We start from the raw sequence: 26,397 nt of genomic DNA on the forward strand, positions 1-26,397 counted from the left end.
CAAGGCTAAGGGAACATTAAAAGGCAATTTGAGCTGGGTCTGTAAATCTTCATGGCAAGATTTCTGATAGTAGAACACTGTACAAAGACAGAAAAATATCCAGTACCTGGAAGATCTAATTATACAAATCTTTACTGGTGATAAAGAGCAGGATTAAACTCAGTCAATTTAGCCATCTAAAAGTCCTGTATCTACTAGTTATCCTCAGTAACGCATTGAAAGAGGCATTTCCAGAGGGCTATTCATTCCACCTATCTTAAGATGGATGAAACTGCTTGGAGGCCTGGCTTGATTAATTTTTTGACATTATGCTGGAAGATGAGTTTATAGAAGTCGTTTATCCAGCTGAAATTTGCCAGTGGAACTCATCTCCTCCAAAATGTGCATTTCTTTTAAAGTTGGCAGTTGATCAAGGAAATGTCTTGAGATGCAGCAGAGCACCCATTACTTGTGATTTTAAAATGGGCAAGGGAGCTTGTGGAATGTAAGCAACAGTGGGAAGGATGGGAAGCTGCACAGCTGCCAAATTGAGGACCCTAAGAGAACAGCTCTTCAAAAATCTGATTTATGTGAGGCATGGGTGAGGCTGCGGTCCCAGAAGATTCACTCCAACATCAGTTTTCTTAGACTCATTAGGCTGGGGAAGACCCTTAAGGTCATTGAGTCCAACCATTGCACCAGCACTGTCAACCCATGTCAACCCAACAGATGCCACATCTACACGGCTTTGGAATCCCTCCACGTATGAGGATTTCAACACTGCCCTGGATAGCCTCTGCCAGTGCTTAACAGCTCTTTCAGTGAAGAAATTTCTCCTGATACCCAACCTAAACCTCCCCTGGTGCCACTTGAGGCTATTTCCTCTTGCCCTATCAGTTGTTATTTGGGAGAAGAAACAGACCCCCACCTGTTTTCAGCTTTCTCCCAGATGGTGGTAAAGAGCAACAAGGACCCCATGAGCCTTTTTTACTTCAGGCTGAGCCCCCACAGCTCCCTCAGCCCCTCCTTCTGCTCCAGCCCCTTAATGTCTGTCTTGTGAGGGGCCAGAACTGGATGCAGGAGCTGAGGTGTGGCCCCAGCAGTGCCCAGCCCAGGGGACAGTCACTGCCCTGGCCCTGCTGTCACACCATGGCTGGCACAGCCCAGGGGCCATTGGCCTCTTGCCCACCTGGGCTCCTGTGCAGCCGCTGTCCCCAGCACCCCCAGGGCCTTTCCCAGCTTTCCAGCCCCTCTGCCCCAGCCTGGAGCTGCAGGGGCTTGGTGTGACCCAAGCATCCCATTTTCCCAGCGTTGAAAGCTCATCGTGCTCACTGAGCAGTCAGAAAACACAAACCAACAGCTGCACATCAAAACTCACACGATGCTTTCCTCCACTTGTATCACCCTCTGCCATTCAGGACTGCAAGGGACAAACATGTGGCCTTTTTCCTTCCCCACCTCTTCCAATAAATGCCTGATTATGCAGCTGCTGCATAATAGCTGCTGATGCCAGTGGGACTGCGCAGTGATTGCATAATCGCTCCAGAGAATGGGAATCTCTGGGCAAAGCCTCATCCTGGCACCACCTGCCCAGTCCTCATCTCCTAGGTTCTGTGGGCTCAGAGAGCCTGTGGTGGTAGCAGCACTGAAGAGGTGAAAATTATTTTTGTATGTAACAGGCTTCCAACTTTCTGTGTGGAAATGCTGTGAGATTATAGTGGACACAAGAGCATCCAGCAATGGGGTCTATTACAGTGTGTGCATGTAAAAGCTGGTGTGGAATTAGTCATCCTGAGTTCTTACAGTCTTTCTGCTTTTCCTCTAATGTTAAGGTGCACACATGATAGCTGCAGTTATCACTGGGCAACTCTAAGAAGCCTAAACTTCTGTCAATAAAAAATGAGCATACAGTAGATCCACAATATGAAATGTGCACATAGATGAAAAGAAAAAGGGCAAATAATGAAAAGTAACATAGAACAAAATGGGAATAACCCACCAGCTGGCAGTCATAATGGTACACAACAAAAAATTTCTATGCTTCATAAATTGTCATTCAAACCATGCCATACCAAGTGAATTCCTCAGTCCTATGGCACCAACTAAGCACTGAGTTTCTTTCTCTGTGACTCAAGAAATGCTGCTCTGCAGGGGTCATACACTGTCACTGAGCTGTGCACAAAGTTCCTGTTGCAGCCAGAGGACATTTGATGCCCCAGCACACCAATATCTAGATGCAGCTGTGAGACAATTTAAAAATAATAAACCAGTCACAGTTCCAGCACTGGCGTCAATACATGTTTCTGTGTAAACCCAGCCACACAGCTCAGATAACCACAGAAAAAAAATTGTTTTCTTGCCTTTTGCACTCTGCTGAAATTGCCCACAGTCCTTGGCCTCTTCTCCTTCCACGTCACAGCTCACCTCAATTTCTTCTATCACTTTTTTCATGGGAAAGGCAGGGAGGAAAAAGGGAAGAAGCATTTCTGCATAAAATTGTCTTTCTAACATCGCTCCCAGTATGTAGTGCTGTAACCAGTGATGGTGTTGTGGGTGTTGCCCTACACTCCTAAACTGCAAAGAACCAAAGTTAAAAATTATTCATTGCTTGGAGGATTATGTGCAAGGAAACATACACTGGATCTACAACAGGAAGCCAAACAGGAAGCAGATTAAATTTCAAAGGCTTTACTCCTATTGATTTTAGATATTGATACTTCTGTTAATGTTAAAAAGCAGTTCTGTGTTGTTTTTTTAAGAATCTTCAGAAACTTATTTTAAAATAATTAGTTTAAATTTTCCTGCTGCTAGAAAAGCCACACAAATTCAGTTTTGAAAAGAAAAACACACACAGAAAGAACAGTTGCAAGAAACATGATGGTTTCATCCTACAATGAAAGCTCTCAACACAGTAATTACTACATATTTTCTCTTCAGCTCTGACTCAGAAGACTAGCCCTCTTAATACTGAAAAGTGAGAGCAGAAAATAAAGCTCTTGATAAAAGGAATAACTATTCCAAAAATTACTTTTTCTCACATGTCATTAATATGCATTTTATTTCCAGAAATGACAGAATCTCCTGTATTGTGTGGAGGTAAATAAAAAAGCTAATTTAACTTGGAGTAAATACGCAGCTCTGGACTAAACCACAGGTTTGGTGCTCAAAACTCAAGTGCTGACACTGATTTGTCCCTCCTAAATAGATGGTTGTGCAGCTGGATCAATTTGAGCCTCTGGCGAGGCAGAGGGAAAGAGCACATGCATCTTGTCTCAGAAGATTGTTCATGCTCAGGAGAGAGAAATGGAAAAAGAAGAAAGAAAGGAGGGGTAACTTCCTGAGTCAAATGAAGTGCAGAGGCTGAGGAGCAGTTCCAGCACACAGAGGGGCTCCCTGGTTGTTGGAGGCCAGCAGAGGAATTGGGCACCTTCCTCTTCCTCCTCTGCTGTTGTGCCCCTGTGTCGCTGCAGCACCCACCCTCCTACCAGGGGAACAAGAGCCTGGAGCATTTCTTAGTGATCCAGCTGGGATCCAGTTCAAGCAATATACTCATTTGATCTGCCTTGTAAACCAACACTGCCACCTTCTTTGGCAGGTGGGAATCTGGGAGAAACTCTTGTCCTGCTTCTAATATAAGTCCCCTAAAATCTTAATGGCTTCCAGTTTTCTTGACTTCTGTTGGCCTTGAAAGAAGTCAGCACCTCAAAGCTCTGCAAATGGCACCAGAACATTGCAATCCCCTTTTCTCTTGCAGTGTGTTTCAGTAGTTGAATGTCCACAAAAATGGTTGGGTTTTAGTCTCCTTCAGACATCAGGACATGCTAGGCAGCAATTTTAATAGATTTAATTTCGCTGGTGCCAAGATTTTAGGGCAAAAAGAGTAGGATATTGACCTGATGTAGGCTGGCCTGAGCTGTTGTTTAGCTCAGTAGGTTATTCTTGAACTTTACACAGAAACGAAGCTACACTTGTATCAAAAATGTCAGAGATTACGTACAGGAACCGTGGGCCAGAGGAATAGATACATAAATAAATATATTCATTCCTTACATCTTACACATTTCTCCTCTACTTATGAACTTTTCTGTTCAGTTAGTGCCAAGGTACAAATCACATTGTCCTGTATAACTGAGCTGCATTTACCCTCAGCTGTAACTTGCAAAGACCTGTTACAACAACGCTAGAATTGACCATCCCCCTAAGCAGAGATACTCTGAGCTATAGAGTATAGCTTGCACAGCCAGCCTTTTAAGTTATGTCCTTCAATTATAAATAAATTGATTGAAAAAATTAAATAAGTGCTCTTCTTTCTGAATCAAGAAATACTGTTCAGCCAAAGTTTTGGTGTTTGTAGGTTTTTAAAATATCCCTGTCAGTATTTGCAGTGCATTAGGAGACTGTTAAAGCAGGGAAGGGCAGTGTCCTAATAAGCTACATCATAAATCACATGACAGGTTTTACTGCCTTTTTTTTTTAACCTCACTTGTGATTTCTAGAGGATCTATTAAAGTCAAATTGTCACTCAGCACAAAAGGAAACCTTTTCCTCCCATCATGTACCTGAATTCTAACACAGAAGGGCACGCTCTTGTAAAGCCTCCTTTACTTTCCACTGTGCTCTCCTGGATCTAAGATTAATGGTTTGGCGCTGCTGTATAAGAGCTCAGCACACATGGAGAATATTGGAGTGTCTGAAGTATGTCAGAGCAACTCTCTAGGAACAGATTTTGAAAGCTGGTGACACCAGTTTCTGGGAGATTGGGATGAGCTGAAACCAGAGATAGCTCAGTCCTTACCACTGATGCAGAAATAATTCAAGCTCACAGATATTTTTTTAAGAGTTTTTACAGCAGTACCAAGAACAAATTGAGGATCAAGCCCTGCTCCAGAGAGTGCCCATCTCTTACCCCACCCACAGGAACATGCAGCATCTCTTGGCATGTCACGAGCCTCAGGGACTCAGCTTTCCTGCCACTGAGTTTGTGAGGTAGAGGGCAAAAAAAAATCTAGGACTGCATATACAGATGTAGGATAAAAATTTGCTTCTCTTTCCAGAGGTAGCTGTGTTTGAGGAGATGCCTACAGGCCTTGAGTTTTCCATCAGAATCTTTTAGGATGTTATGGGTCTGTTATACATGTTCACCAAATCTGGTCGTGAATAAACATGAGGGGAACCAGAAGAAGGAGATTACAGAAACCCTTCCAACTAAGTGGTACTGGATTATAAAATAGCATTGCATATATTTACATAGGAAGTTGTATATTTGCAGGTGGTAGTGTGAGAGGGAAGGTGATGTTAAGAGAAATCTGTACTAGTGCTACACATTTTTATAATTCAGCTTTTGAGGCCAGTGGGTCTTCTCTTTTCCTAAGCGAGGCTTGGGACTCTGAGGTTCCTGCATTATCAGTTTCTTTTGGAGCCTCTCTGAGGAAGAATAAAGGAGCTCTGCAGGAGTAAAGCAGCTCTGCAGAGTTGCTTTCTGTTGACAATAAAGGACACCGAGGTGACGCTCTAGAAATTAACCCATTTTACCATTCTGATGTCTGGAGTTAGGTGGGATAAAACCCACTTGGAGTATCTATGCCATTAATTACACTACAATTACACAGCAATTAATCTCCTTTCCAAAGCAACACATTTGGACCTTAAAGAAGCAGACAAAAAATACTTTCTTGCCTCTAGCAATAGTTCCTGTGTTTTTAAATAGCTTCCTTTATGACAGGAGTGCAATTAAAACTATTTGGTCACTCAGTTATATGAAAAAGATGTGAAAATGAGCACAATCTCAAGTGGAATAATAAGTCTAGAGTTCCTCACGTGATACCCACATTCAGCTTGGCATTATGATGCCTTGGGGTCTTGAAAAAACTTGAAAGCAGCTCAAACTGTTTACATAGCAAAACCAAGGCTGGGGGTTTTTTGTGAATCATGCCAAGAAATTTCAGTTCAGGTGTATCAGCTGCTTAAGCACTGCCACATATTACTAGGAAAATTAATCAACAATCAACAGGATGAATTTCAGCCTCAGGTGACACATCTGATTCAGGCAGCCTGGTAGTGACATGAGGGTTTCATAAATATCTGCACAATTAGTAAGTCCAACTAATTTTCAGTTTTACTTGTAATTGGCCATTCACTCTTTTGAGACACTTTGAAATGCCTGGGGTGTTTTGAGTATTTCTCTGAAATAACCTTAAGAGAAGGAAGAAAACATTTCAGATCATGAAAAGTCAGACTGCAGTCTGAGGAAAAACACAGCTTTTCAATGATCATCTTTCAATTTGTGTCCTCAAACCTTCATCTGTTCCTCCATTCAGAGCTCGTAAATCAAACTTTGAATGCTTCATATTTCCATTTAAAATAAAAACAAACCTCAGAAATTCTCCTGGATGTTTTTACTTTCCAGACCAGTGTTCAGGAGTATCAACCAATTCAGGAACTACCAAATGAAAAACACTGCTACTAATTGAAAAATACTTGACTTTCAGGAGCATAGGATTACTTCAGAAACCATTATTTACAGTAAGTAATGTTTATTTATGTTAGCAACCCGATTGGTTTCACATCACTGCTCCTTGCAAGTGAGTATTATAAAATATGGCCATTAGTAAAAAAATAGAGAAAATTGTATCCTGTGTGGTTTCATTCCTCTCCCACCCAACTCAGCTGATGGGACAAAAGATGTATTTAATTTGCACAATTATAGGAATTCCAGAGACTCTACAGGAAACCAGTTTTCCCTCTTAGCTTTGGTCTGCTGGCCAGGCAGCCGTATGAACAACAAAAGTTAAGCCAGCTGCTGTTTTAACACCCACAGGTCAGGGGAAGGAGCTGGAGGCCAGTCCTTGCCTGCAGCAACTCTCCAGCCTCTCTCCAAGTGCCAAATCTCCTTCTGCACCCATTTGTAGGACAAGACTTGGATCCAAGCAGATCCTAAGCCTCACTTCCCAAAAGAGCAGCCACCTCTTTGGTAGTGTGACCATAGTGCTGTACCAAAACCTGTTCCTGACTGGTTGCAATTTGTTTCCCAGCTCTCTGGCTTCCAGATCACAGCACTGCCCTAGACACAAGTTCAAACCAATGAACCTACCAGTCTGAAGCCCAAACACATCCTATAGGCAAAGTGTTCCTCTGAAAACCATCTCTGAACTCAGCATTAGCAACAAAAAGTCACGGAATCAAATTTAAAAGTAATTTAAAGAGGCAAACAAAGCCTCTCCATTGGTGTGATAACCCAGTCTCATGGGTGAGTGCACACCAGTGAGGGTACAAGCTGTTATTGATTAAAAGGTCGGTACTGGTTTCAGATATATCTGGCAAATAAACAGCAGTGGAGTTTAAATCTTTGAAGTTCTTGCCTGTCCCTGTGACATGGAGGGCAGCCCTGCACCTCTCCTGAGCGACCAACCTTCTTCTGCAGGACAGCAGCACGACCTGGCCAGCAGGTACCTGCCTGACACGTGCCAGCAGCTCTCTCTGCCCAAGCTAGCCTGTCCCTTGGGAACACACGATCTTCCCAAAGTGTCTAAAGTTCCCCCAAAACCAGAGAGCAGCTCTCAGAAGTGATGGGATGCGATGTGCAGTTCGGGTTACATCCCCCGAGCCCCTATGGGAGTTGCACAAGCTTAAACTGGTCTCTAAGAGGTGAGATTCTTAAGAAACGTGAGTGAGCAATTTAAAAAGCAGACTTACCAGCACTCATAACAAACTGTTCAGATGGAAACCTCTTCAAAATTGGGCTCCTTCACAAGTTGGGTTTTTATTTCTAGTAAGCCTTTCTCGTAATGCATTGTAAACAGCCAATGCTCCAATGTCTGAGACAGCTGACAGCAATCACCTTTTTAACACATGATGCTCTTAGGAGATAATTAGCTCCCATTACAGAGACAAGCCATTCAGCTGGTGGAAGTAAGCACATGCCTGTTTCCCAACCGCATTTCCTAGGCTGAAGGGAGAACAGCCTGACAGGTGACATTCACACCTTTTGTCTGACCTCACGGACACTGTGCTGATGTTGGCTCGTTGCAGCATGAGCAGATAGGCTGCTCTAAGCATAATGCAAGGGAAATTTAAATTATCCAAATGCTTTCTACCCACCTGCAAAGCAACGTTGTTTAACTCTGGTGAATCTGGCATGCATTGCACATTTGTTCTGTTTAAAACTTAACACCATCCCGAGATATTTGCTTTCAAACATTTTGACATTTCTCTCAATTTTTGCAGAATTATCAGGTGTAGTAAGAACAGCAGTTGAGGTGGAATTTCAGTCTGTTTTTCAAGTTGAACATGTCCAGTACTTGACTTTTGTTTAAACTCTTAAGCACCAGATATCTGTTCTTCCCTGAGCCAGCTATTATTTAGAAATACGAGCAGTAGCTATCAGTGATGGTGGTCATTTTACACAGTGGCTGTGACAAAACTGATTTGCCACTACTTAAGGTCCTCCTCTCATCTGAACCTTTCTGCAGGAGCTGAGATGCATTTCACAGCTAGACCAGATGAGAATTTGTGATCCATCAAAAGTGAGGTAATTCAGCCTGGGGATGAAAATAGAGGCAATTACAATGCTCCTTTATGGTAAGATGGCAGCACCTAGGGCCACTGCATAATGCTGGGTTGTTCCTTGTCAATTTAAAAAACCCTGAACATTCAATCTCTTCGGTACTGAGCCAGCCTGAAACAAGTTTTTCTTGTTGTTGAAGTTTCCTCTGCATTGGGAAAACCTGAATCATGCAGCTATTTTGATGTTCTCTCAAAAAAAGTAAAGAAAAAAGGAAAAGAGGAGCCCCACCTAAAAACTCTGAGACTTTCCACTTTCTTTCACGCAAACAAGATGGCAAAATTGAGCTTGAACCAGCAGCATTCATTCTGGAATTTTGTAACTTTTAAAAATTAGTATTGGTAACCCAAGCAACCTTTCAGTATATATTTTGGATATAATGTTACATGCTCTCTATAACATAGCCATAGGAGTCTACAGATGCCAAACTATGAAAATTATTTCCCTGCTCTTTGGCAGACTTCACAGGCAGAGGGATTAGGTTATATTCTATTTCTTTCTGGTTAGAAATCTATTTAGACAACTGAATGGCTTTTCATTTAGTGCTTGTCTTGCAATTAATTTCTTACATCTTTCTTTTTAATCTAGTGAGGCTTTAAGGAAGTCTGGTGCATTGTGCTTTGTCCTCTCTCATCCTTCCTTTGCTGGGGAAGGAGGGCACATTCCTCTTTCCTGTAGCAATCAGTGTAGCCACCAAGGGTTTCTTTTGCAGAAAGCTGTTTGTTAGCCTGGCATCCCAGCTCTGCCTGTGACCAGAGGGAGCAAAAGCTTTTCTTCCCAATGCCACTGACCAAACTGGAAGGCACTGGAGCAGAGCCTTAACAGATGCAGATCGCAGCAGGCCTGCTCAGATCAGTGTAGTGCCATTTTATGACAGAGTAAAACCTGAGCAGTTGCAGACACTGGTTTCTTCCGTGTGAGCTGTGAGCCACAACTTGCTGAAGTCCAGGGTGTATCTGAGCCCTGAAGTGACTGTGCTGATGGATGGTGCTTTTATGTCAACACCAACTTAACCAGAGGCCTTCTGATTGTGAATGTGGCGACTGTTTACCTCATTTGTTAGAAAAATCGCAGAAATCTGTGGAAAAACTTGCCTCCAGAGGCTCTGAATCATTCCTTCATTACTAACGGATGGCATTTCATTCCAGCAGAACTGAGCCACCAAGCAATTACTGCTGTCAAAGAGGAGGCAGTCTTTTAGTTGGCTGCTGCCTTGTCAGGCAATGAAAACCACAGAATCACAGAATGGTTTGGGTTGGAAATGACCTTAGAACTCATCCAGTTCCACCCCCTGCATGAGCAGGGACACCTTCCACTATTAGCCCAGGCTGCTCCAAGCCCTTTCCAATCTGGCCTTGGACGCTTCCAGGGTTGGGGCAGCCATAACTTCTCTGGGCAACCTGTGCCAGGGCCTCACCACCCTCACAGGGAAAAACTTCTTCCTAATATTTGATCTGAAGTTCCCCCCATTGATCTGGCTTGACTGGGTGCTGTTCACTGAGCAGCAGTGGCAGGCTGGAGTGCAGTACAGTGACAACAACCTCTGCCAGGGAAAAGGAGCAGCCTGAGCCACCTCCAGAACACAGGCTTCAGGCATTAAAACCCTGTAGAAGTGACAAATGCAGAATTTCTGTTGCTGAGCACGCTGTGTTGGAAGACTGGAATGTAACACTCCTGCACATGGAAATTAGCATTCCTCTTTCTTAGGAAAATGCAGGTGTTTTTACAGCATCCTGCTATTCCAAAATGATCTGAAGCAATGCTTCTAAACCTTACTGTCCCCAGTTAATCAATCAGTCAATCAATCAATCAGTCACACACCTCATCTCATTTTTTGTAGGGGAAAAGGACCTTTTAGCCTAGCAACTGTCCTGTCAGGGAGAAGCTGCGGATTTGGCCCAGACTCATCCAACTTGGAAAATGCAGGGTTTCCTACTTGCTGTGAGAGGCTTTCAGAGCTGTGTTGCTGGCTCTGCTGTCCACATCCTCCCACTCATTCTCCCATAGCTTTAGACAGATGAGAAGAATTGGCAGGAAATCCAGGCTACTCACAGGAGGGATGTTTTAGCTTCTGTGCTGCACACAAATATTCATGAACTTTGCTGTCTATGGTCTTTGAGTCCAGGAACTCGAGTAACTCTCACTTCACACCACCTTGATGACACTCTTGATTTTACATTAATCTGAAGAGGAACCTGGCCAGCAGCAACTTTGGGACACTCAGGTAGAGGAAGAGTAACTGGCTGATAAGTCAGGCACGTTTAAAATTTCACTCTGTTCTAGGACACAGCAATTCCTGCTCTATCTGCTTCATCTCTAAACACTTATTTAAAAGCAAAGATAGATAAATAAAAGAAACTGCATCCTGTCAAAGTCTAAAGTGATTTAAATTATGCAGATAGCAGATTAGTAAAGCATTTCACAGGAGGGGAAGCACACGTGGCAATCTACAAAAGAGTGAGAAGAAATAACTGAAGGTGCTGTGAAGGACAGAGGTGCCTGCAAGCCATGATATGCACTCAAACTTTTCAGTTTCTCTCTCTCCAGGCGTTTTTTTAATTAGTTATGGCTAAGTCTCATGAGACTCTCTTCTAGATATGAACTACTCATTTTAAACTTCATCTCTGTGCCTCCTTACAAGAGGCAGGTTTCCATGTTGTGTTAATGTGCATTTCTACCAGTATCAAAAAAAGGACAGTGACAAAACAAAACAACATAATCTTTTTTTGTAGGTCTAACATGAATAAGGCTGTGTGGGCTATTTGGTTATTAGAAAGAAATCAGCTGTCAAACCTGGGCAGGTCTCATGTGACTGAGTTTTGGGTGAAGGTTTAAACCCTCAGAGTTGTAAGAAAATCACATATTTCTGTCTGGAGGTCCTCCCTGGTGGACAGTACTGTGAAAAATGCCTCAGTCTGAATTCAGGTAACACTGTTGTGCTTAGGTATGGCTCAGGTGGCTGCATAGCCCACCTTGCACCACCCAGCATCTTGCACTTGTTACCTGCTTGAGCAAAGAGATGTATTTCTTTAATTTGTTACTATGATCAGTGATCTTTGTCTGCCTCAAAACATTCCCTAGCTGGACTTTAACCTCAGTGCCCTGCACCCTGCCATAGCTGTCTGTGCATGGAGCACACAGCCAGTTGCACGCTGCACAAGACTTAAAACAGCAAATTTAAAGCAGCTGTAATGTCCAAAAGGCTGCGAGCAGAAAGTTAGCAATACTTAAAACACTTTTGTGAGGAAAGCATATAAATATATTATTTACTCACGTATATGTGTGGAAGTGGAAGCATATTTTCTCATCACAAAAAAGGAATAGGAGTCAGAGTAAGCAGCCAGGACCAGTTTAATATGACCAGGGAGAAACAAACCCATCCTCCCACTCTGGCTATGCAGAATCAAAAAAGAGAAGGAGAATGCAGCCATCCATAGCAACATGGGGTCATACCAGACCAAACAGAACTAACAAAGGAAGATAGAGACCTCTTAACACCTCGTCTTTCTTCCTCCTGCTTTTCCTTCCTCTTTCTTGCCTCCACAAATTAAATCTGCAGCTGAGGATACTACAAGCTTTTCTTTACAGGAAATACTTTGGTGTTGGGTTCTCCTGGAACATTATGGAAACCATTTGTGCTTTATGTCTTCCAGAAAATTATATTGATGTGCCTCAAGATGGGAGAGGTAAGACCAGACTTCAAGGAGCAGCTTTCAAGAAAAACAACTAAATTACAAGAGCTGAAAAAATTATGGATAAGCAGAAGAGAGAAGGACTACAAGAGGAAGACTGAGCAAGTTACCTGAAGACAGACACCATTCAAACAACTTCTACAGGCAAATTATATAGAAAGAGTCTCCAGGAGAAAGTAGTCTGTAAGCAATGTTATGTAATGTAAGCAATATTTTAATTCTAGACTAGCACTATTATCTCTGAAAGGAAGCATCCTATTTGTGAAAATGCTTAGTAGGAAGAAAATTAAGTTGCTCTGGCAAATCCACACAAAGTTGGAAAACGACCACAAGAAAAACCTTTGGTAGATAACTTTTCTTTGCCTCCCCATCCATTGATTGCCATTTGAGCCTAATCTCAGCCTAAGTGTCAGAATCCTGAATGTGAGTTTTTCCAAAGTTCTCTGGTGAACATTTTGTCACAATAGGGTAGATGCTGGCAGTCCACATCACTGTTAACCATATTGTCCTATGCATTGCAAAGGTAAGCGGAGCCCTTGCATTGAGTCAGACTGCAGGGTAGCAATCACTTCAACCATAATGCACATTTTTAGATCACTGGCAATGATTCTGCTAAGACACCTGAGCCCATCTTAAATTCAGGTTCTCGAAGAGGGCAACTTTATTAGGATGCAACACCATTCTACCCCCATACTCCTTGAAGGTGAAAGAGAAACAGAAAAAATCACAAACCAACAAACTGTGTATTTCAAAAGCAATAATACCACTGTCCCCTTGCTTTTCAAGGCAATAGTCCAATTCCCTCAGCCACTGACTGGCTGCAGAGTTTACCCCATGCAAGCCTCAGAATCGATTTGTAAGGCAGGAAGGCAATGACTCTGCCACAGCAGTGTGTGGGGCACTTGATCACTGGGTTGCATTAGGTTGACATAAAAGGGGGTTATTTTAAAATCATACAGTATCAGTCACGTGAGCAAATCCTGAGAAATTTAGTTATTTAAGATACTTGCATGGAGATCTGGCAATGACAGCCAGACAGAGGAGTTCATCTGGAAATCATAACACAAAGCCATAATAATGGCAATTTAATCCTTCATGTCTAATATTTTGTCCTGCAAATCTCAGTAACTTTAAAATAACCATACATTTTACCATGTAACCGCAACATGAGGAACACCTTGTTAATGAATAATTAAATGTTCCTTTTGTACCTCTTTGGCTGAATGAATTTTAGTCTTCTCTTGAACTCAAAGGATTCTCAGTGATCTAAGTTCATGGCTGGTGGAGTTCAGGATGGTAAATGTCTAAAACCATGAAGGAATAAATAGTGTTGGAGGACCCAACAAGGCTGGAAACCACAGGAGTGGAAGCCCAGTCTTCAAGTAAATCCCAGTCTGAGTAGCATACCAACACATGCCCGTTTTCTCTGTAAACCAGCAACTAAACGTGCTGTCTGTCACTGAGTAAGGGCAGGCAGTGCCTGAAAGAACAAATTCACAGCTGGGAGTGCCACCCTGCAGGCATTAAACTCCATCCTGTCGCAGGAAAGCTTGAAGCCTGGCCCGCTCTCACTCATCACAGAAGCTCTTGCACACTCCCTCAGCTTGTAGGCACCTAAGGGAGCTGCCACAGTGCATCTGGGGTGTTACACCTGTGTCACACCTTAAGAGCTCTCCATGAAAAGCAAAGCAAACTGAGTAGCTGGAGGTGATGCCATCCATGCCAGCATCATGCCTATTCCACATTTCCTTGTTGGCTCCAAGATCCATAACCCCTGCAGACACCCCAAAAAATACCCACAGTAACCAGAGTGATGCTCTGCAGTAACTGCCTGGTCCTTTTACTTTCTCCCAGCACCTACTTTCATTGTGAGGTGATGACTACCACAGAGAGCTTTGGAAAAAGCTTATGTTCATAAAGGAATTTGTATTAGATACTGGTTTGTGTGACTTACTGTATTTTGTAAGGGTTTTTTTCCCTTTGGGAATTGTGCGTTATTAATGAGCAGTTTTATGCTTTACTTCTAGTACACGTATACCTTGTAATGGATGTGCTTTTTGTTTGTTTTCTTTTATTCTCCATACAGAGCCAGTTAATGTAAGGTAGATACTCTCTGGCTGAAATTCTGATTTTGCCTAACAATTAATTTATGGATAACTCCATGTCGTAGCTGGTGAACAATTTTTCATCAATTGTGTTGTTAGACCTGATAGTCTCTCTACTTGGGCAGAATAAAAGATCCTGAATAAGACTAATGCTAGTTGGTCCTTAAATTAAAGGGAAACAGTGTACCATGTATTTACCTACCACCATTTTTCTCAGCCCTTATTCCTTGCTGTTGGGACACTGGAGAAGAGGACTGGCTACACAAACAGCCACCTGAACACCTCAGACACCTCTGTAGCTGTGCTCTGATATCCCCCTGCATTTACTTGATCAAAATTATAGTGGACCAGATAAATTGCAATGAACTTTACAGTTATTTCTGCACAGAGACTACTTCAAATGCAATCTTTCTCTAAAAGAAAAGATCTGGACTAAAATAATTGTGTTTTCCCCTATGTCCATCCTGATATGTTTGGAATAATAAGGGATCTGAAATTAACACTTAAAAATTACATACATTATACTCCCTATGTGACAATGGCAGCTGTCCATCTCAGTGGCCATTAGTGACCTTCCTGCTCCAGAAGCCTCTTCCCTTGTCCAAGTAATTTCCTCTCTTCTGTTTCACTGGGAACTGTGTCCAACTTCTTAGTAATTGCCGTGTATAAAGTAGGACATAAAACGATAAGTCATAAAGCTTGTGCAGGACTTCGTGTTGTAATTTAACCATCTTTCGTGCCTGGTTATGGGTTTTACGAAAAACAGAGTGAAAACAATCTGGCCTCTTAATGTATAATTCAGCATATTGTAGCAGCTATTTTAGACACCTATTTTTTACAGTTTTACTACAGCTGTGATTTCTGTATGAGGACTGTCCACTTGAAGAAGCGGTGAAGTTAAAATGATTTTCTAAAGTCAGTTCTGTTCCACCACCTGTGATTGTGTATGGAAAGTAAAGCAACCAAAACAAAACCTCAACCACCAGCTGGGAAGAAACACCTTTTCTCAGCCTCAAAAGTTCTCTTCTGTAAGACAGGCATTTCTTCTAGTCCTCCTTTTACAAAAGTAGTAAATTACTAAGAAGATAATATATATACAGTGCAATAGTCTATTTTGATAGTCAGCAGACTATTTTAGGCTAATTATGCTAACTAGAAATTCTAGGGTTGCAGTGATTTCTCTTTATTGATACATTGATGATAATACTGTTTACATAACACTTGATGTTTGAAATCAATACGTGCCAGTGTCCAGTGATTTGCTAATCTAGTTTCTGGTCTAATCCTGTCCTATTTTTTGCAGCATTCTCTGACTTCATATTATGAATCATGTTGTCTTTCTAAAGTGATTGCCAAGTAAACCAAAAATGTGTTTTACACTGCTATTGCACTGCTCTCGTCTTTATATACAGTAGTTTTTATAAAGATGTCCTTAGGTTTTAATAAATGAGTGTAATGTAAACCAATCTCTGTAATAAAATTTGCTTTAGTGTTTCAAAGGCTGTCTGGAATAGCTGTAGAGATTTGAGCTTCCAAGTATTTCAATAGCTTCAAAATGCATGGGTTCCTTTCCATCTGCAGGAAATCCCCAGAACTCCGTAGTCTATACAAGGATGAAATGAAGAGAGTATTCAAAGAATGGATTTAGAGATGGGGGGGGAAAGGGACAGACCCCAAGAAGCCAAACCACACCACACCACAAAAAAACCACTAAGGCCATTGCATAAATCAATACATGTTCCATTTAGTCTGCATCACATTTCCAGCAGTTGCTAATACCAGATATTTAAGAGGGAAGTGTGGGACACTGAACAGAGACTGCTAAGAAATAAACATAATGTTTCCACTACTCAAGGCAGGCTGGGAAGGCCAAACTGCAACTGAGCAGAAAGCAAGCCACATTTTGACTTTCACACATGAAGTACTGTGTCCCACTTGGCTCACCTCCCCAGCTGAAGCAAGCACAGTTTAGTTTGCTCTGTACAAAAAGGCAGGGCCAACAGTTCTCAGGGGAAAGAGATTTAATTTGTTCTTTGCTTCCAGGCTGAAGGATGTGGACAGTTTCCCCAGAAAGGTTTAGATTTTCTAAACATTCTCTCAAGTCTCTTTGTCACCTGTTGTTCAGGAGGCATCATTGCTAATGTTTCCAAAATACTGAGGGTGCTGAGCTGAAATTTCAACTCTTCCATTAGTAAAAGGGAGTATTTTTGACAACATCACCTCTTGGGATGGATTGATTCCTTTTACAAGAAGAGATCTTGCTCTGTCCTGCTGTCCCCAAGCTTTAGTTTTCCTCAGCTGTTTTCCTCTCCAGCACTTGCTGTCCTCTTTGGGCCATCCCAAATCCTTGATATTCAATTGAAGTCCTGGCATTTATACACAGCAGGAACCTTTTCACATTCGAAATTATCCTTCAGCATCAGATCACTAGCCTCAGACTAGAGACTGTGCTGTAGGAATATACCTAAACAGTCAAAAATAGATTTTAAAGCCAAATTTTAAAGGAAGGATGAGAAATCCTTTGTAATGTCACTTACTTCATGTGCCAGAGTGCATTTCTGCAGCTTCTATAACAAAGTACATCAGCTCTAAAGTAGAAAAAGATGATTTTTATTAAAGCAACACTTCAGTAGTTCTTAGGGGTTTTGCAACTCTAAGAAACTACAATTGCACTCCACTGTGCTAAAATTTATGGAACGTATTGCAGAAAAAAAGAGAACAAAAGCAACTTTAAAAATACATAAATATGTAAAATTACAAATAATTGCTACCCAGTCCTCTTCTCAAACTGCACCTGCAATTGTGAAAACAGTGAAATATACAAGACGAAGTAAATCAATGGACTGGGTATGTTACAGCTCCCTCACCAAGTTTCAACAATTTTTATTATGTGCTTCTAGTAGTTGAGTAAGGATTATATTCAACACATTTTGCTCAGCAGGAACAGCTTTTATATACCTTAATTTGCTAGCAGCAAATTAAGTACCTCTGGAATTTCCACAGATGATGTTAAAACACTGATAGTGACTTACAGGCTGACATTATCACCAAGTCAAAAACAAACAGGAGCATCACAGCTAGTTCCTTTAAACTGTTTATCCTTACTAGAAAGCAGAGACTTCGTTGTTTTGCTGCTTGTTCACACATACAGAAGGACAAGGAAAGAAAAAAGAGCTGATTTGATTTTTATTTCCAAGAAAACAAAACCCTGTCACTCACTCAAGCTATTCCCAACAATTAATTTAATTTGGAAAATAATAACAATAAAACATTACTAGGGGGTGAGGAGGGAACACCAATGTATTAGGTGTGAATAGCTACTGCTGCTGCATTGTTATAGTGAGAATTAGCAGCGACAACCAGGTTTAAATCCTTGGCTTTGACAACATACAAACAAAAAAAGCTTGATCTAGGTAACAATTGAGAATACTCTCCCCTTAGCCAGCTACACAGATTTAATTTAAGGCATTTTTGTGAATTACGTGGGTTTTGTTTGTTTTGACTGCCTCTTAGTTGCTGCTTAAAAATGCTGTTTTTTCATGCAGGGCTACTGAAAACAGGTGAAACCTTTGAAACATCTGAAACACTGTGTTTCATTTTACTTCAAGGTTTTTGCTCCCCAACATAAGGCCTACCTCCTCTGCTCTCCAGTATTTGCTGTCTTGAGAATTAAAAATTTTGCATCTTTACTACTATTACTGTGCAGTAATCAAACTGTTCCCTGCAAAGCCACCTTCCTCAAGCGTGCCTGGCTTTTGTTAGAAGAATTCATGTTGCAAAATGCTGCTGGAGTGGGTGGGAGCACAGTAGAAGTGCCACCTCCAGTGAGCCAGTGATAGCTGGGGTTTGCTGTCTAAACTCCATTATCATTTTAACCACACAGTGCACCTCCTATTTCCCTGAGTGAATGTGCTCCCAGCAGCCACCAGAAAAAAGCCAGTTGGGAATTTATCTAGCAAGGAGACACAGCATCAGTCTGCTGGATCTGCTATTATTATGCAGATAGAGGAGCTCAAAGATAATTCACAACCTCTCTCTCTTTTCTTTGCTAGCTGCATGGATATTGGTTAATGAAATCATCTCCAGCTAATAAAAAACCTTAAAAGCCTCAAACCCTAAGGAAAGAAATCATGCAATACTGTGAATCTCACAGGTTTTGTTTTGTTATACTACCCACAGAAATGCCACACAAATAAAAGGCACTGCTTATGCCACAGTCGCATTTTTGTGGAGTTTCTAGGCTGTAGCTCAGTGGCACAGGAGGTGACTTCTGTTTGTGCTCTGCAGTCACCTCCTTTTCACACCTTCTCCCCACACTGCCCATAAACAAGGAGCACTCTAAGCATGGCAGTCAACACTTTTGGAGGTGCTCCCACCCTCCCTGAGATTCAGCCATGCCTCACTGCCCTCAGCAAAGAAAGATTTTTCTGCAAGGACCGACAGCTTCACCTTGTCAAGCACTGGCCCTCCCAGCCTGTGCAGGGAGGTGTCTGTGCTCAGTCAGGGCATCAGTGGCTGCTGCCCTCGGCTGGGGACCTGCTCCTTTGCCTCAGGTCCTTCAGCATCACACCGACTAAAGGGGAGCCACAAACATTAGGAAGAAGTGGCCAGAAGCGGAACTGTTTCAGGACAGAAATGGAACGGGAATACCTGGACTACCTGAACACACTTTCAACTCCTCCTCCCAATCTTCAGTGTTTCTCCAGGAAAGCAAGCCATGGGAGAACCACTGGTATTCAGGAATCTCCTTTCTTCTCAACTGAAGGATTGTAAGCACTAAGGCTTCCAGCCACCTTCTGCAGAGACGCACATTCCTTGCTGGCAAGAGTGGACAATTTGGGCAAATCCAGAAATTTTCTGTTTCACTTCTTTGCAACACTTCAAGAAAAAAATACTTTGGCTGGACTGTGCTCTTTCCTTAACCAGCTGCGAAATGCCGTTCCCTGCTGCAGCCCAAACCTGTGTAGTCACTAGAGGCCCCCAAATGCATTTCTAACACCAGCCCACACTGGAGGTCCAGCGTGCTCTGGACCAAGCTTTGTTCCTGAAAAGACTCTGTCAGAGTAAAACTTGCAACCTGATGCTATGGGCAGATTTTTACATGGCCACTTCACAAGGTTTGACTCAGGATCCCTGGTGCTGCCCTCTCCTCCAGGGCATACTCCTGGAACACTGCCCTTCCCTTTCCTAAGGTCTCCCCATGTTGCAGGTGTGGTTTTCCAGCCCCACCACTCTCTGCCTCACTCCATCAGTAAGGAATGAGGCATTTCCCTCCGTTTTCCAGGGACCAGGAACATCTGCATGCCCTAAGGGAAGGAAGCAGTTTTTTAAAACACTTCTAAGTGTGAGCTTTCCATCTGTGATTTAAACCCATACTTTGCTGCCCCAGTGCTACCCAGGTAGCACCACACAGTTGGACTTTGGCTTTGCTACTGAGGTGAATTGAGGAGACAAACCTCGGGGAGCTGGCAAGCAGCAAATAAATTTGGAGCAGAGTAGGGTAAAAATAGCAGGGTCTGAAGGAAGGCCAAACCTTGTGCCTGGTTACTGTGAGCCCCTAAGCCAGGGGGAACCCCAACCCCCCTGTTTGCACATACCCAAGCAGCAGCCTCATACCTCAGCCAGGCTCCTTTCCCAAGCAAAGTCAAACACCCAGAGATCACCTCGGATCAAAGGGAGCCGCCACTCGCCCAGGGCATGTGAGCACATGCCAAGGATGTGTCTGCAAGCATGAAGAATGGTCTGGCCCAGACCCGGAAAGTTTCAGCCTGCTTGGCTGAGAGTCTCTGGCTCTCCTTCACTGTGCCATGTCCCAGCTTGAAGCACTGGCTCGGCCATCCCCTTCAAGCCTGTCTAACTTACATCATTAATTCCTCCAGTGCTGCCATAAACGAGTATACAAATGGCTACTCACTGAAAGACACACAGAAAACTTCAGAACTAACAGAAAAATATAAAACTGGGTGGAAGGGGGCATGTGCAAAACCATGAAGCTTTTGCCAAAGCAACTGCAGGATTTTATTTGTTTTTTGATATTTTACATCCCAGAAGTTATTCATCCAAGAAAACCTGCCCTGGCGTTACCAAAGCCATTGATTTTAGCTGAACTACTCATCGGCTTCCATGTGCTTTGGTACAGATCAGAGAGGTTGGGGGGATACATTTGGTGGCAGCCAGGTCTTAGCAGGTCATCATCACACCTGGAACTTGCAGGGCTTTCAGAGAAGAGAGTATGGAGAAAAGGTTGGGCTATTTCTTACTGTATCAGAGAGGACAGCAAGAAAATTGCCCCACCTGCAAAATACTGCACAGTCTTCTCTTCAGGCCCTCCTAGTAGGGACTTCTTATGTGTAAATATGAGGGGTTTCTTCCAATGCCTTCACCTGATCTCCAGGTCAAGACACGTACATAACAGAACAGCAAATTGAAGTCCTCAGGGAAAGCTTTATGAAAACTGCTGTGGCTGATGCATTCCCAGCATCTGCTGCTTTAATCCTCCCTTGTTGGAAAAGAAAGGAACCCAGTAACAGGCTGGTAATTAATTCTGCAACAATACTCAATAAGGAAAAGTTTGGTTTTAATAAACAGAACAGAACTGCTGATTTAACGCAAACATATTCAGTTAGAAGGACATCTCGAAAATATTTATATTAGAAGCAAGAACAAAGCAATAATAACCACACTCTACAGGAAGTATTGCTTGCTGTCTGGTGATTAATAAATCCCAGGAAAGAATAAAATGGATGGTCTAAATTTGTCTTCCCTGTTTTCCATAAACTGAAACACACAAAGGAAATAAATGCCTGTAGTGAAACCAAAGCCAAAATTTTGTCGTGAACTTATGTTATTACAGGAATGTCTTGAAATGCCCCTCCCCAAGGAGCTGAAGTGATTTCCTATAATGGTGATAGAAGAACAATGGGGAAGACTTCTAAAACAGTGGGGCCTTATCCAGTTTTTATAAACCCTCTGTCAAGCTGAGGAACATTTCCTCCCCTGCTGGTGTCTGCGGCCACAGCTCCAGCAGAAAGCAGTGGGAGCTCAGGCACAAGCAGCCTCAGCTAGCAGCAGCACTTAGTCCCTACCAAAACATGCTAAAGAATGTGCTAAAATTCAATTGCAGTATTTCTCATCAAAACATTTAGCATAACAGGAAATACAATGTCATACAGGCAGTAAAAGTTTTAATTTAATTTCATTATCCTTGGGGTTTCAATAAACTGTTGGAAAACAAACAACAGAACACCTCTGGATGTTCATCTCAGAATACTTCCTTTATCTAAAATACCCTCTCTTCAAATCTGCCTGGCAGTATGCTCTGAGAAATCAATCTGTCATTGAGAATGTGCCAGACACATTTTACGACCCCAACGCTAGACCACAACTGGAGGTGATGTGGGATTTTGGCTGCCAGAAGCTTTCTCTGAGTCCTTGGGCTGCACAGTTCAGCTCTCACTGTCTCAGGTCCTGTTGTGGTCTAACCCCAGCCAACAACCAAACACCAGAAAGTCACTCCCACCAGCGGGATCGAAGAGAGAGCTGGAGGGATAAAAGCCAGGATACTCATGGGTGGAAATAAAGACAGTTTAATAGGGAAAGCAAAAGCCACGCACAAAAGCAAAGCAAAACAAGAAATTAATTCCCTTTTTCCCATGGGCAGGCTGTTCAGCACCTCCAGGAGAGCAAGGCCCCTTACCCTGGAAGAGTGATTTGGAAAGATTAACACCATCACTGCAAACTTCCCTCCTTCCTCCTTCTTTCTCCCCCTTTACATGCTCAGCATGATGTCACAGGGTCTGGAGCATCCCTTGGGTCAGTCAGGGTCACTTGTTCCTGGCTGTTTCTCCTCCCAAACTCCCAGGCACCCCCAGCCCTTCCTCAGCATGGCTTCGAGGGGCAGGAAAGGCCTTGGCTCTGTGCAATCCCTGCTCAGCAATAACAGCAACATCTCTGTGTCATCAGCCCTGTGTGCAGCACAAATCCAAACCACAGCCCCATTCCAGCCCCTGGGAATTAAACTAACTCTAGCACAGGTCTCTAAAAGAGGCATATGTCCAAATCTGACACTGCAAGGAAACAACCTGGAAACTTTTATGAAGTTTTCAAGTGCTCTGATGAAGATGACAAAGAAAGAGTCCATATGGATTAGCAGTCAGACACTGGTTTAAAAAACAAAAAAATTGTAATAATTTAAATATGTTTGTCCAGACCTCTCTTCCACACACTTTGGATACAAATCTGTCCCTGGCACCACATCAGGAAGTTTTGAAAGGAGTCATTAAGTAATCTCTTTATTTGATGTGCCCCTTTTTGAGTGTCAGATTCCTTTCCACAGGCAAAATCCCCCAAGCCCAGCTGTGACATTCCTGTGCTGCATCCATCAGTCACTGCAGACGCTGCTCCTTGCTTGCACCACAGCAGCTGGAACGTGGAATCCTCAGCTGGCATGTGGAAACTGCCTTTTCTAGACAGCTGGAATTGCTGTAACAAGCTCCTCTGCAACCAGCTTTTCTGGAGGCTGACTGAAGTGTAGAAGTCACAAATACATAAAAGAGGAGGTGGAAACATTCAGGATCAAAGCAATGGGCAGAGGAGAGTTGTTTGCTTTTTAAGTTCAGAGTTGGGGGTGTCCTTGAGGTTTTGCTTTGTTCTGCTTTGGATTTTGAGCAGCACACAGACAGTGGGGTCTGTCTGGTGTGGTTCAAAGGCAAAAAAGGTCTCTAGTGCCAGGAGAGGGGGAGGTTGGGGCAGGTGGCAGTCATGGCAGAGCTGCAAACTCCCTTGTGCCCATCAATTTTACTCAAGCAAGTCGTTCACCTCTTCCCCACAGGTCTCTGCATATTATTAGCCCTGGCCATGCTGCAGGTTTCAGTGCCAGAGTCAGTGGTGGGAAATGCCCAAAGGATTTGTGCCCAAAGTAGTTCTTCTGTGGCAGAGGAACTGCTCCTGAACATCACCATGAGAGCAAAAGACTGCTCTGAGTCCAAGATGAAAAGGTTTTTTTAGTCACTTTACTCTTCCTGATTTCAGTTTCTGCCTCAAAAATGAAACTCTGACTCTTTATTTCTCATTCTTTATGTTCTGGAAGCTCAGTAGTTGCCCCTCATACCCCATGAGCACTTTGGCTCTGCTCCAGGACCAAGCAGTTATAGATGGAAACTAAAGGACACAACAGGAACATTGTGTGGTACAAACACTAAACTATACACACATCCCATACTCCTTGATTTTAGTCTTAAGTCTAATGAATTCCCAGCAAATTTGCCATAAACACATAAAATCCCAAAGAAATCGGTGGTAGTCCAGGAAAGGGGCAGGAAGGATTTGGGCAATATAGTTCAACAACTCAACAGAAATAGAGGTACACAGTAAGTTACTCTCATGACACCTATAAAGGCAAGTCTGAAAAAAAGCAGGAGGAGATAATTTTGTAATTCTCAGTGAGAATCCCCAAAATAAAGAGCTTTATCCTTTGAAATAGAAAACAATCATTTATTCCAGCTGTGTTCACATCCTTTTTCCCTTCCAGGGTTAATCTGCTGAAAAGCTTTTAGCTAAGATTAATGTACATCCAGCTGTCTCTGGATATTTCTGTTTTATCCAAAAATTAACACACAGCAAACAAACAAACAAATATTGGCAATAACACATTAGCAAGAAAAGGAAGATTCCAATTCAAACACAATGCCCACAACTTTGGCTTTCATTTTGAAAGAGTAAAGCAAATTGTATGTTTTTTAAAGGGGAAAAAAATTGAGATGGGGTGAGAAAAGGTGCTCTGCTAATTTATAGCATTCCTTAGAAGACAAGGAGATTAAGGTGATTAAATTCTGGGAGATTGAAGTTTCTGGTTTGCCTGCATGGTACATGTAGAGATAGCACCAGTGGGGGAACTGGGGCTACCAATGCCACAGTGGTTTCACCTCATACCAGCAAACCCCTTAAAAACTTCTGCAGAAGAACACAACCTTCACTTCAATGTGTGCAATCACTCCTTGTTGCCCCAGCCAATTCCTGAGGTTAATTAGGCAATTATTGCCCCCATGTAGCTGTTAAGATTCAGTTACTGAAATTTTTAGAGATGCCTCTGCCTGAATTAAAGTACAAATGAGACCACAAGTGCCACTGGATTTTATTTATCAATAAATCTGAGAGAGAAGGACATAGAAAAGAGGTGGGAGAGAGAGATAGTGACAGAGACAGATCAAATAGAAAATATCACCTCTCTGTGGATCCAAACAGCATCCCATTGATCCTCTCCATCTTGTCTTCTTGGTGATGAGGGCCCCAAAGAAAAGAGTTCAGTGGATTAATATACATTTGGGCCAGGTGGGAACACCCAGATACCTCCCCAGGGGACCAGGTTTGACACTCTTTTGCAAGACTCTGAATCTGTTGCATCATGAGCAGTCTCAGGAATTGGTCTGGGGGTGCCTTGGGGGTCTTTGATGGATTATGACCCCCGGCTAGTTACTAGCAGCTAGTTTTGCTAAAGAAGTTTGTCACCAAAACACCACGAAACAAAAAATAAACCACCATGGAAATGCACATATGAAAGCTGAGAAGTTCAGAATGAATATCCATAACCAGAACAGAGAGGAAAAAGCTGACCAAGATTGCACCAAGGAGCATACTTTGCTCTGGCCTCAATATTCCAGTTTTTAAGGTTTTTTTCAAGTCCTGCTGGATTCCTTGATACACTGTCAAATACAATCTGTGTGTATTTGGCTTACTATTTTTTACTTGTAGCTTTCCATTTCCTTAGTCATCATATGGGATTTTTTTCAGGGCAAAGTTGCTGTCATTTCACAGCTGACACTTTTAAGTATCACCCTTCCTTAAAAAAAATACTGTGCTTTTTAAAGCACCTTTATTGTTCCTTTATGTTTAATTAAACACCAACAACAGGCCCTGTGATGTTTTTCTTTCTGAGATTATGAGGGACTCCTTTCCAGCTCCATGGTAAAAAACACAAACAGAGGCAAGGTTAACTTTCCAGAGGAGCACCACAGAATAGTGGGAAAGTCTGTGGTGTGGTGAGAGGTGAAATGAAGGCAGTGCAGAAATGCTGGCCAGCCTGAGTAGTAGGGATAAGGTCAAACCCATAGGAACCAAAGAGAATTCAACTTTTTTGACTGAGTTTTTTCAAAGAAAAATGCTGCTTCAAGTCTACCAAAATTGGAAGAAAAGAATCTCATGAAAATGAAGCTGGACCTTATTCTATCACAAATGTTTCAGAAAGACACATTCCAAAATGGATTTAAAAAAAAAAAAAAAGAAAGAAAAAAAGAAGCCTCCAATCTTTCAGGCTGTATGTGCCACATTAAATTCTTCCCCTAAAGCTTAAAATGGAAATAAATAGATTCTTGCACAGCCTCTGCAGATACTGAACTTGGTGTGAGGAGGGGGAGCTCTCCCCCTCTCCCCAGATCTCAGCTTTTTTTCAGAGTAAACCAAGCTGTTCTCTGATCAGCACTGCAAGCAGATATATAACTTTAGATACTACTCAAGTCCTTGTGTGTGGTGATGCACTGAAAATGTGCATCTGTTACAGTAAAAGGGAAGTTTAATTGGAGCTGAAGAAGCTTTCAGGCTGGGTGTTCCTCATGTCAGCAGCTAGTGCAAGGACCAGGATGAATGAGAATATTCTATCACCTTCCTTTGTGGAGCTGTAAAAGATCAGTCTTAAGTGTTACCATGCACAAAACTTTTACTAGTGGTTTTTCTAAATAAAGATGGGAAATATTTTTTTTTTTACATCAACTTACAAGGAAAGTTCTTGAGGACGATCAGTTCTATAGAGATGTAAAGGCTGACAGAGAACAAGAAATTCAAACTTCATAGAAACTCTGGAAATATTCCCCTAATGTGTAAAAACAGTTATCAGAGCAACCCTAAAACATTAATCTGTTTACTTTTTGGGGGGCCTGGTGGTATTTCCCTGTGAAAGCACAAGCCTTGCCACATCCAAACCAACCAGCCCTAAGGAACAATTGAAAAATGGTACACAAAGAGGGAAACATTACCAAATGTGCCAGGGCACTGCAATGTCCAAACATCT

The 26,397-nt window shown here is 42.4% G+C and overlaps 1 protein-coding gene across 1 annotated transcript in view; it reads left to right on the forward strand.

Moving 5' to 3' along the window:
• The window catches only part of SHISAL1 (shisa like 1), a 68,163-nt gene extending 55,743 nt beyond the window's left edge, over positions 1 to 12,420 (forward strand). The window contains exon 6 of the mRNA XM_066318511.1: positions 12,193 to 12,420. Within this exon, the coding sequence (XP_066174608.1) occupies position 12,193 (1 nt within the window). The 3' untranslated portion in view covers positions 12,194 to 12,420. The remainder of the gene's footprint in view (positions 1 to 12,192) is intronic.
• Positions 12,421 to 26,397: the final 13,977 nt, after the last annotated feature.

Source organism: Sylvia atricapilla, chromosome 5 (genome assembly GCF_009819655.1).
Source record: "Sylvia atricapilla isolate bSylAtr1 chromosome 5, bSylAtr1.pri, whole genome shotgun sequence".
NCBI lineage: Eukaryota > Metazoa > Chordata > Aves > Passeriformes > Sylviidae > Sylvia > Sylvia atricapilla.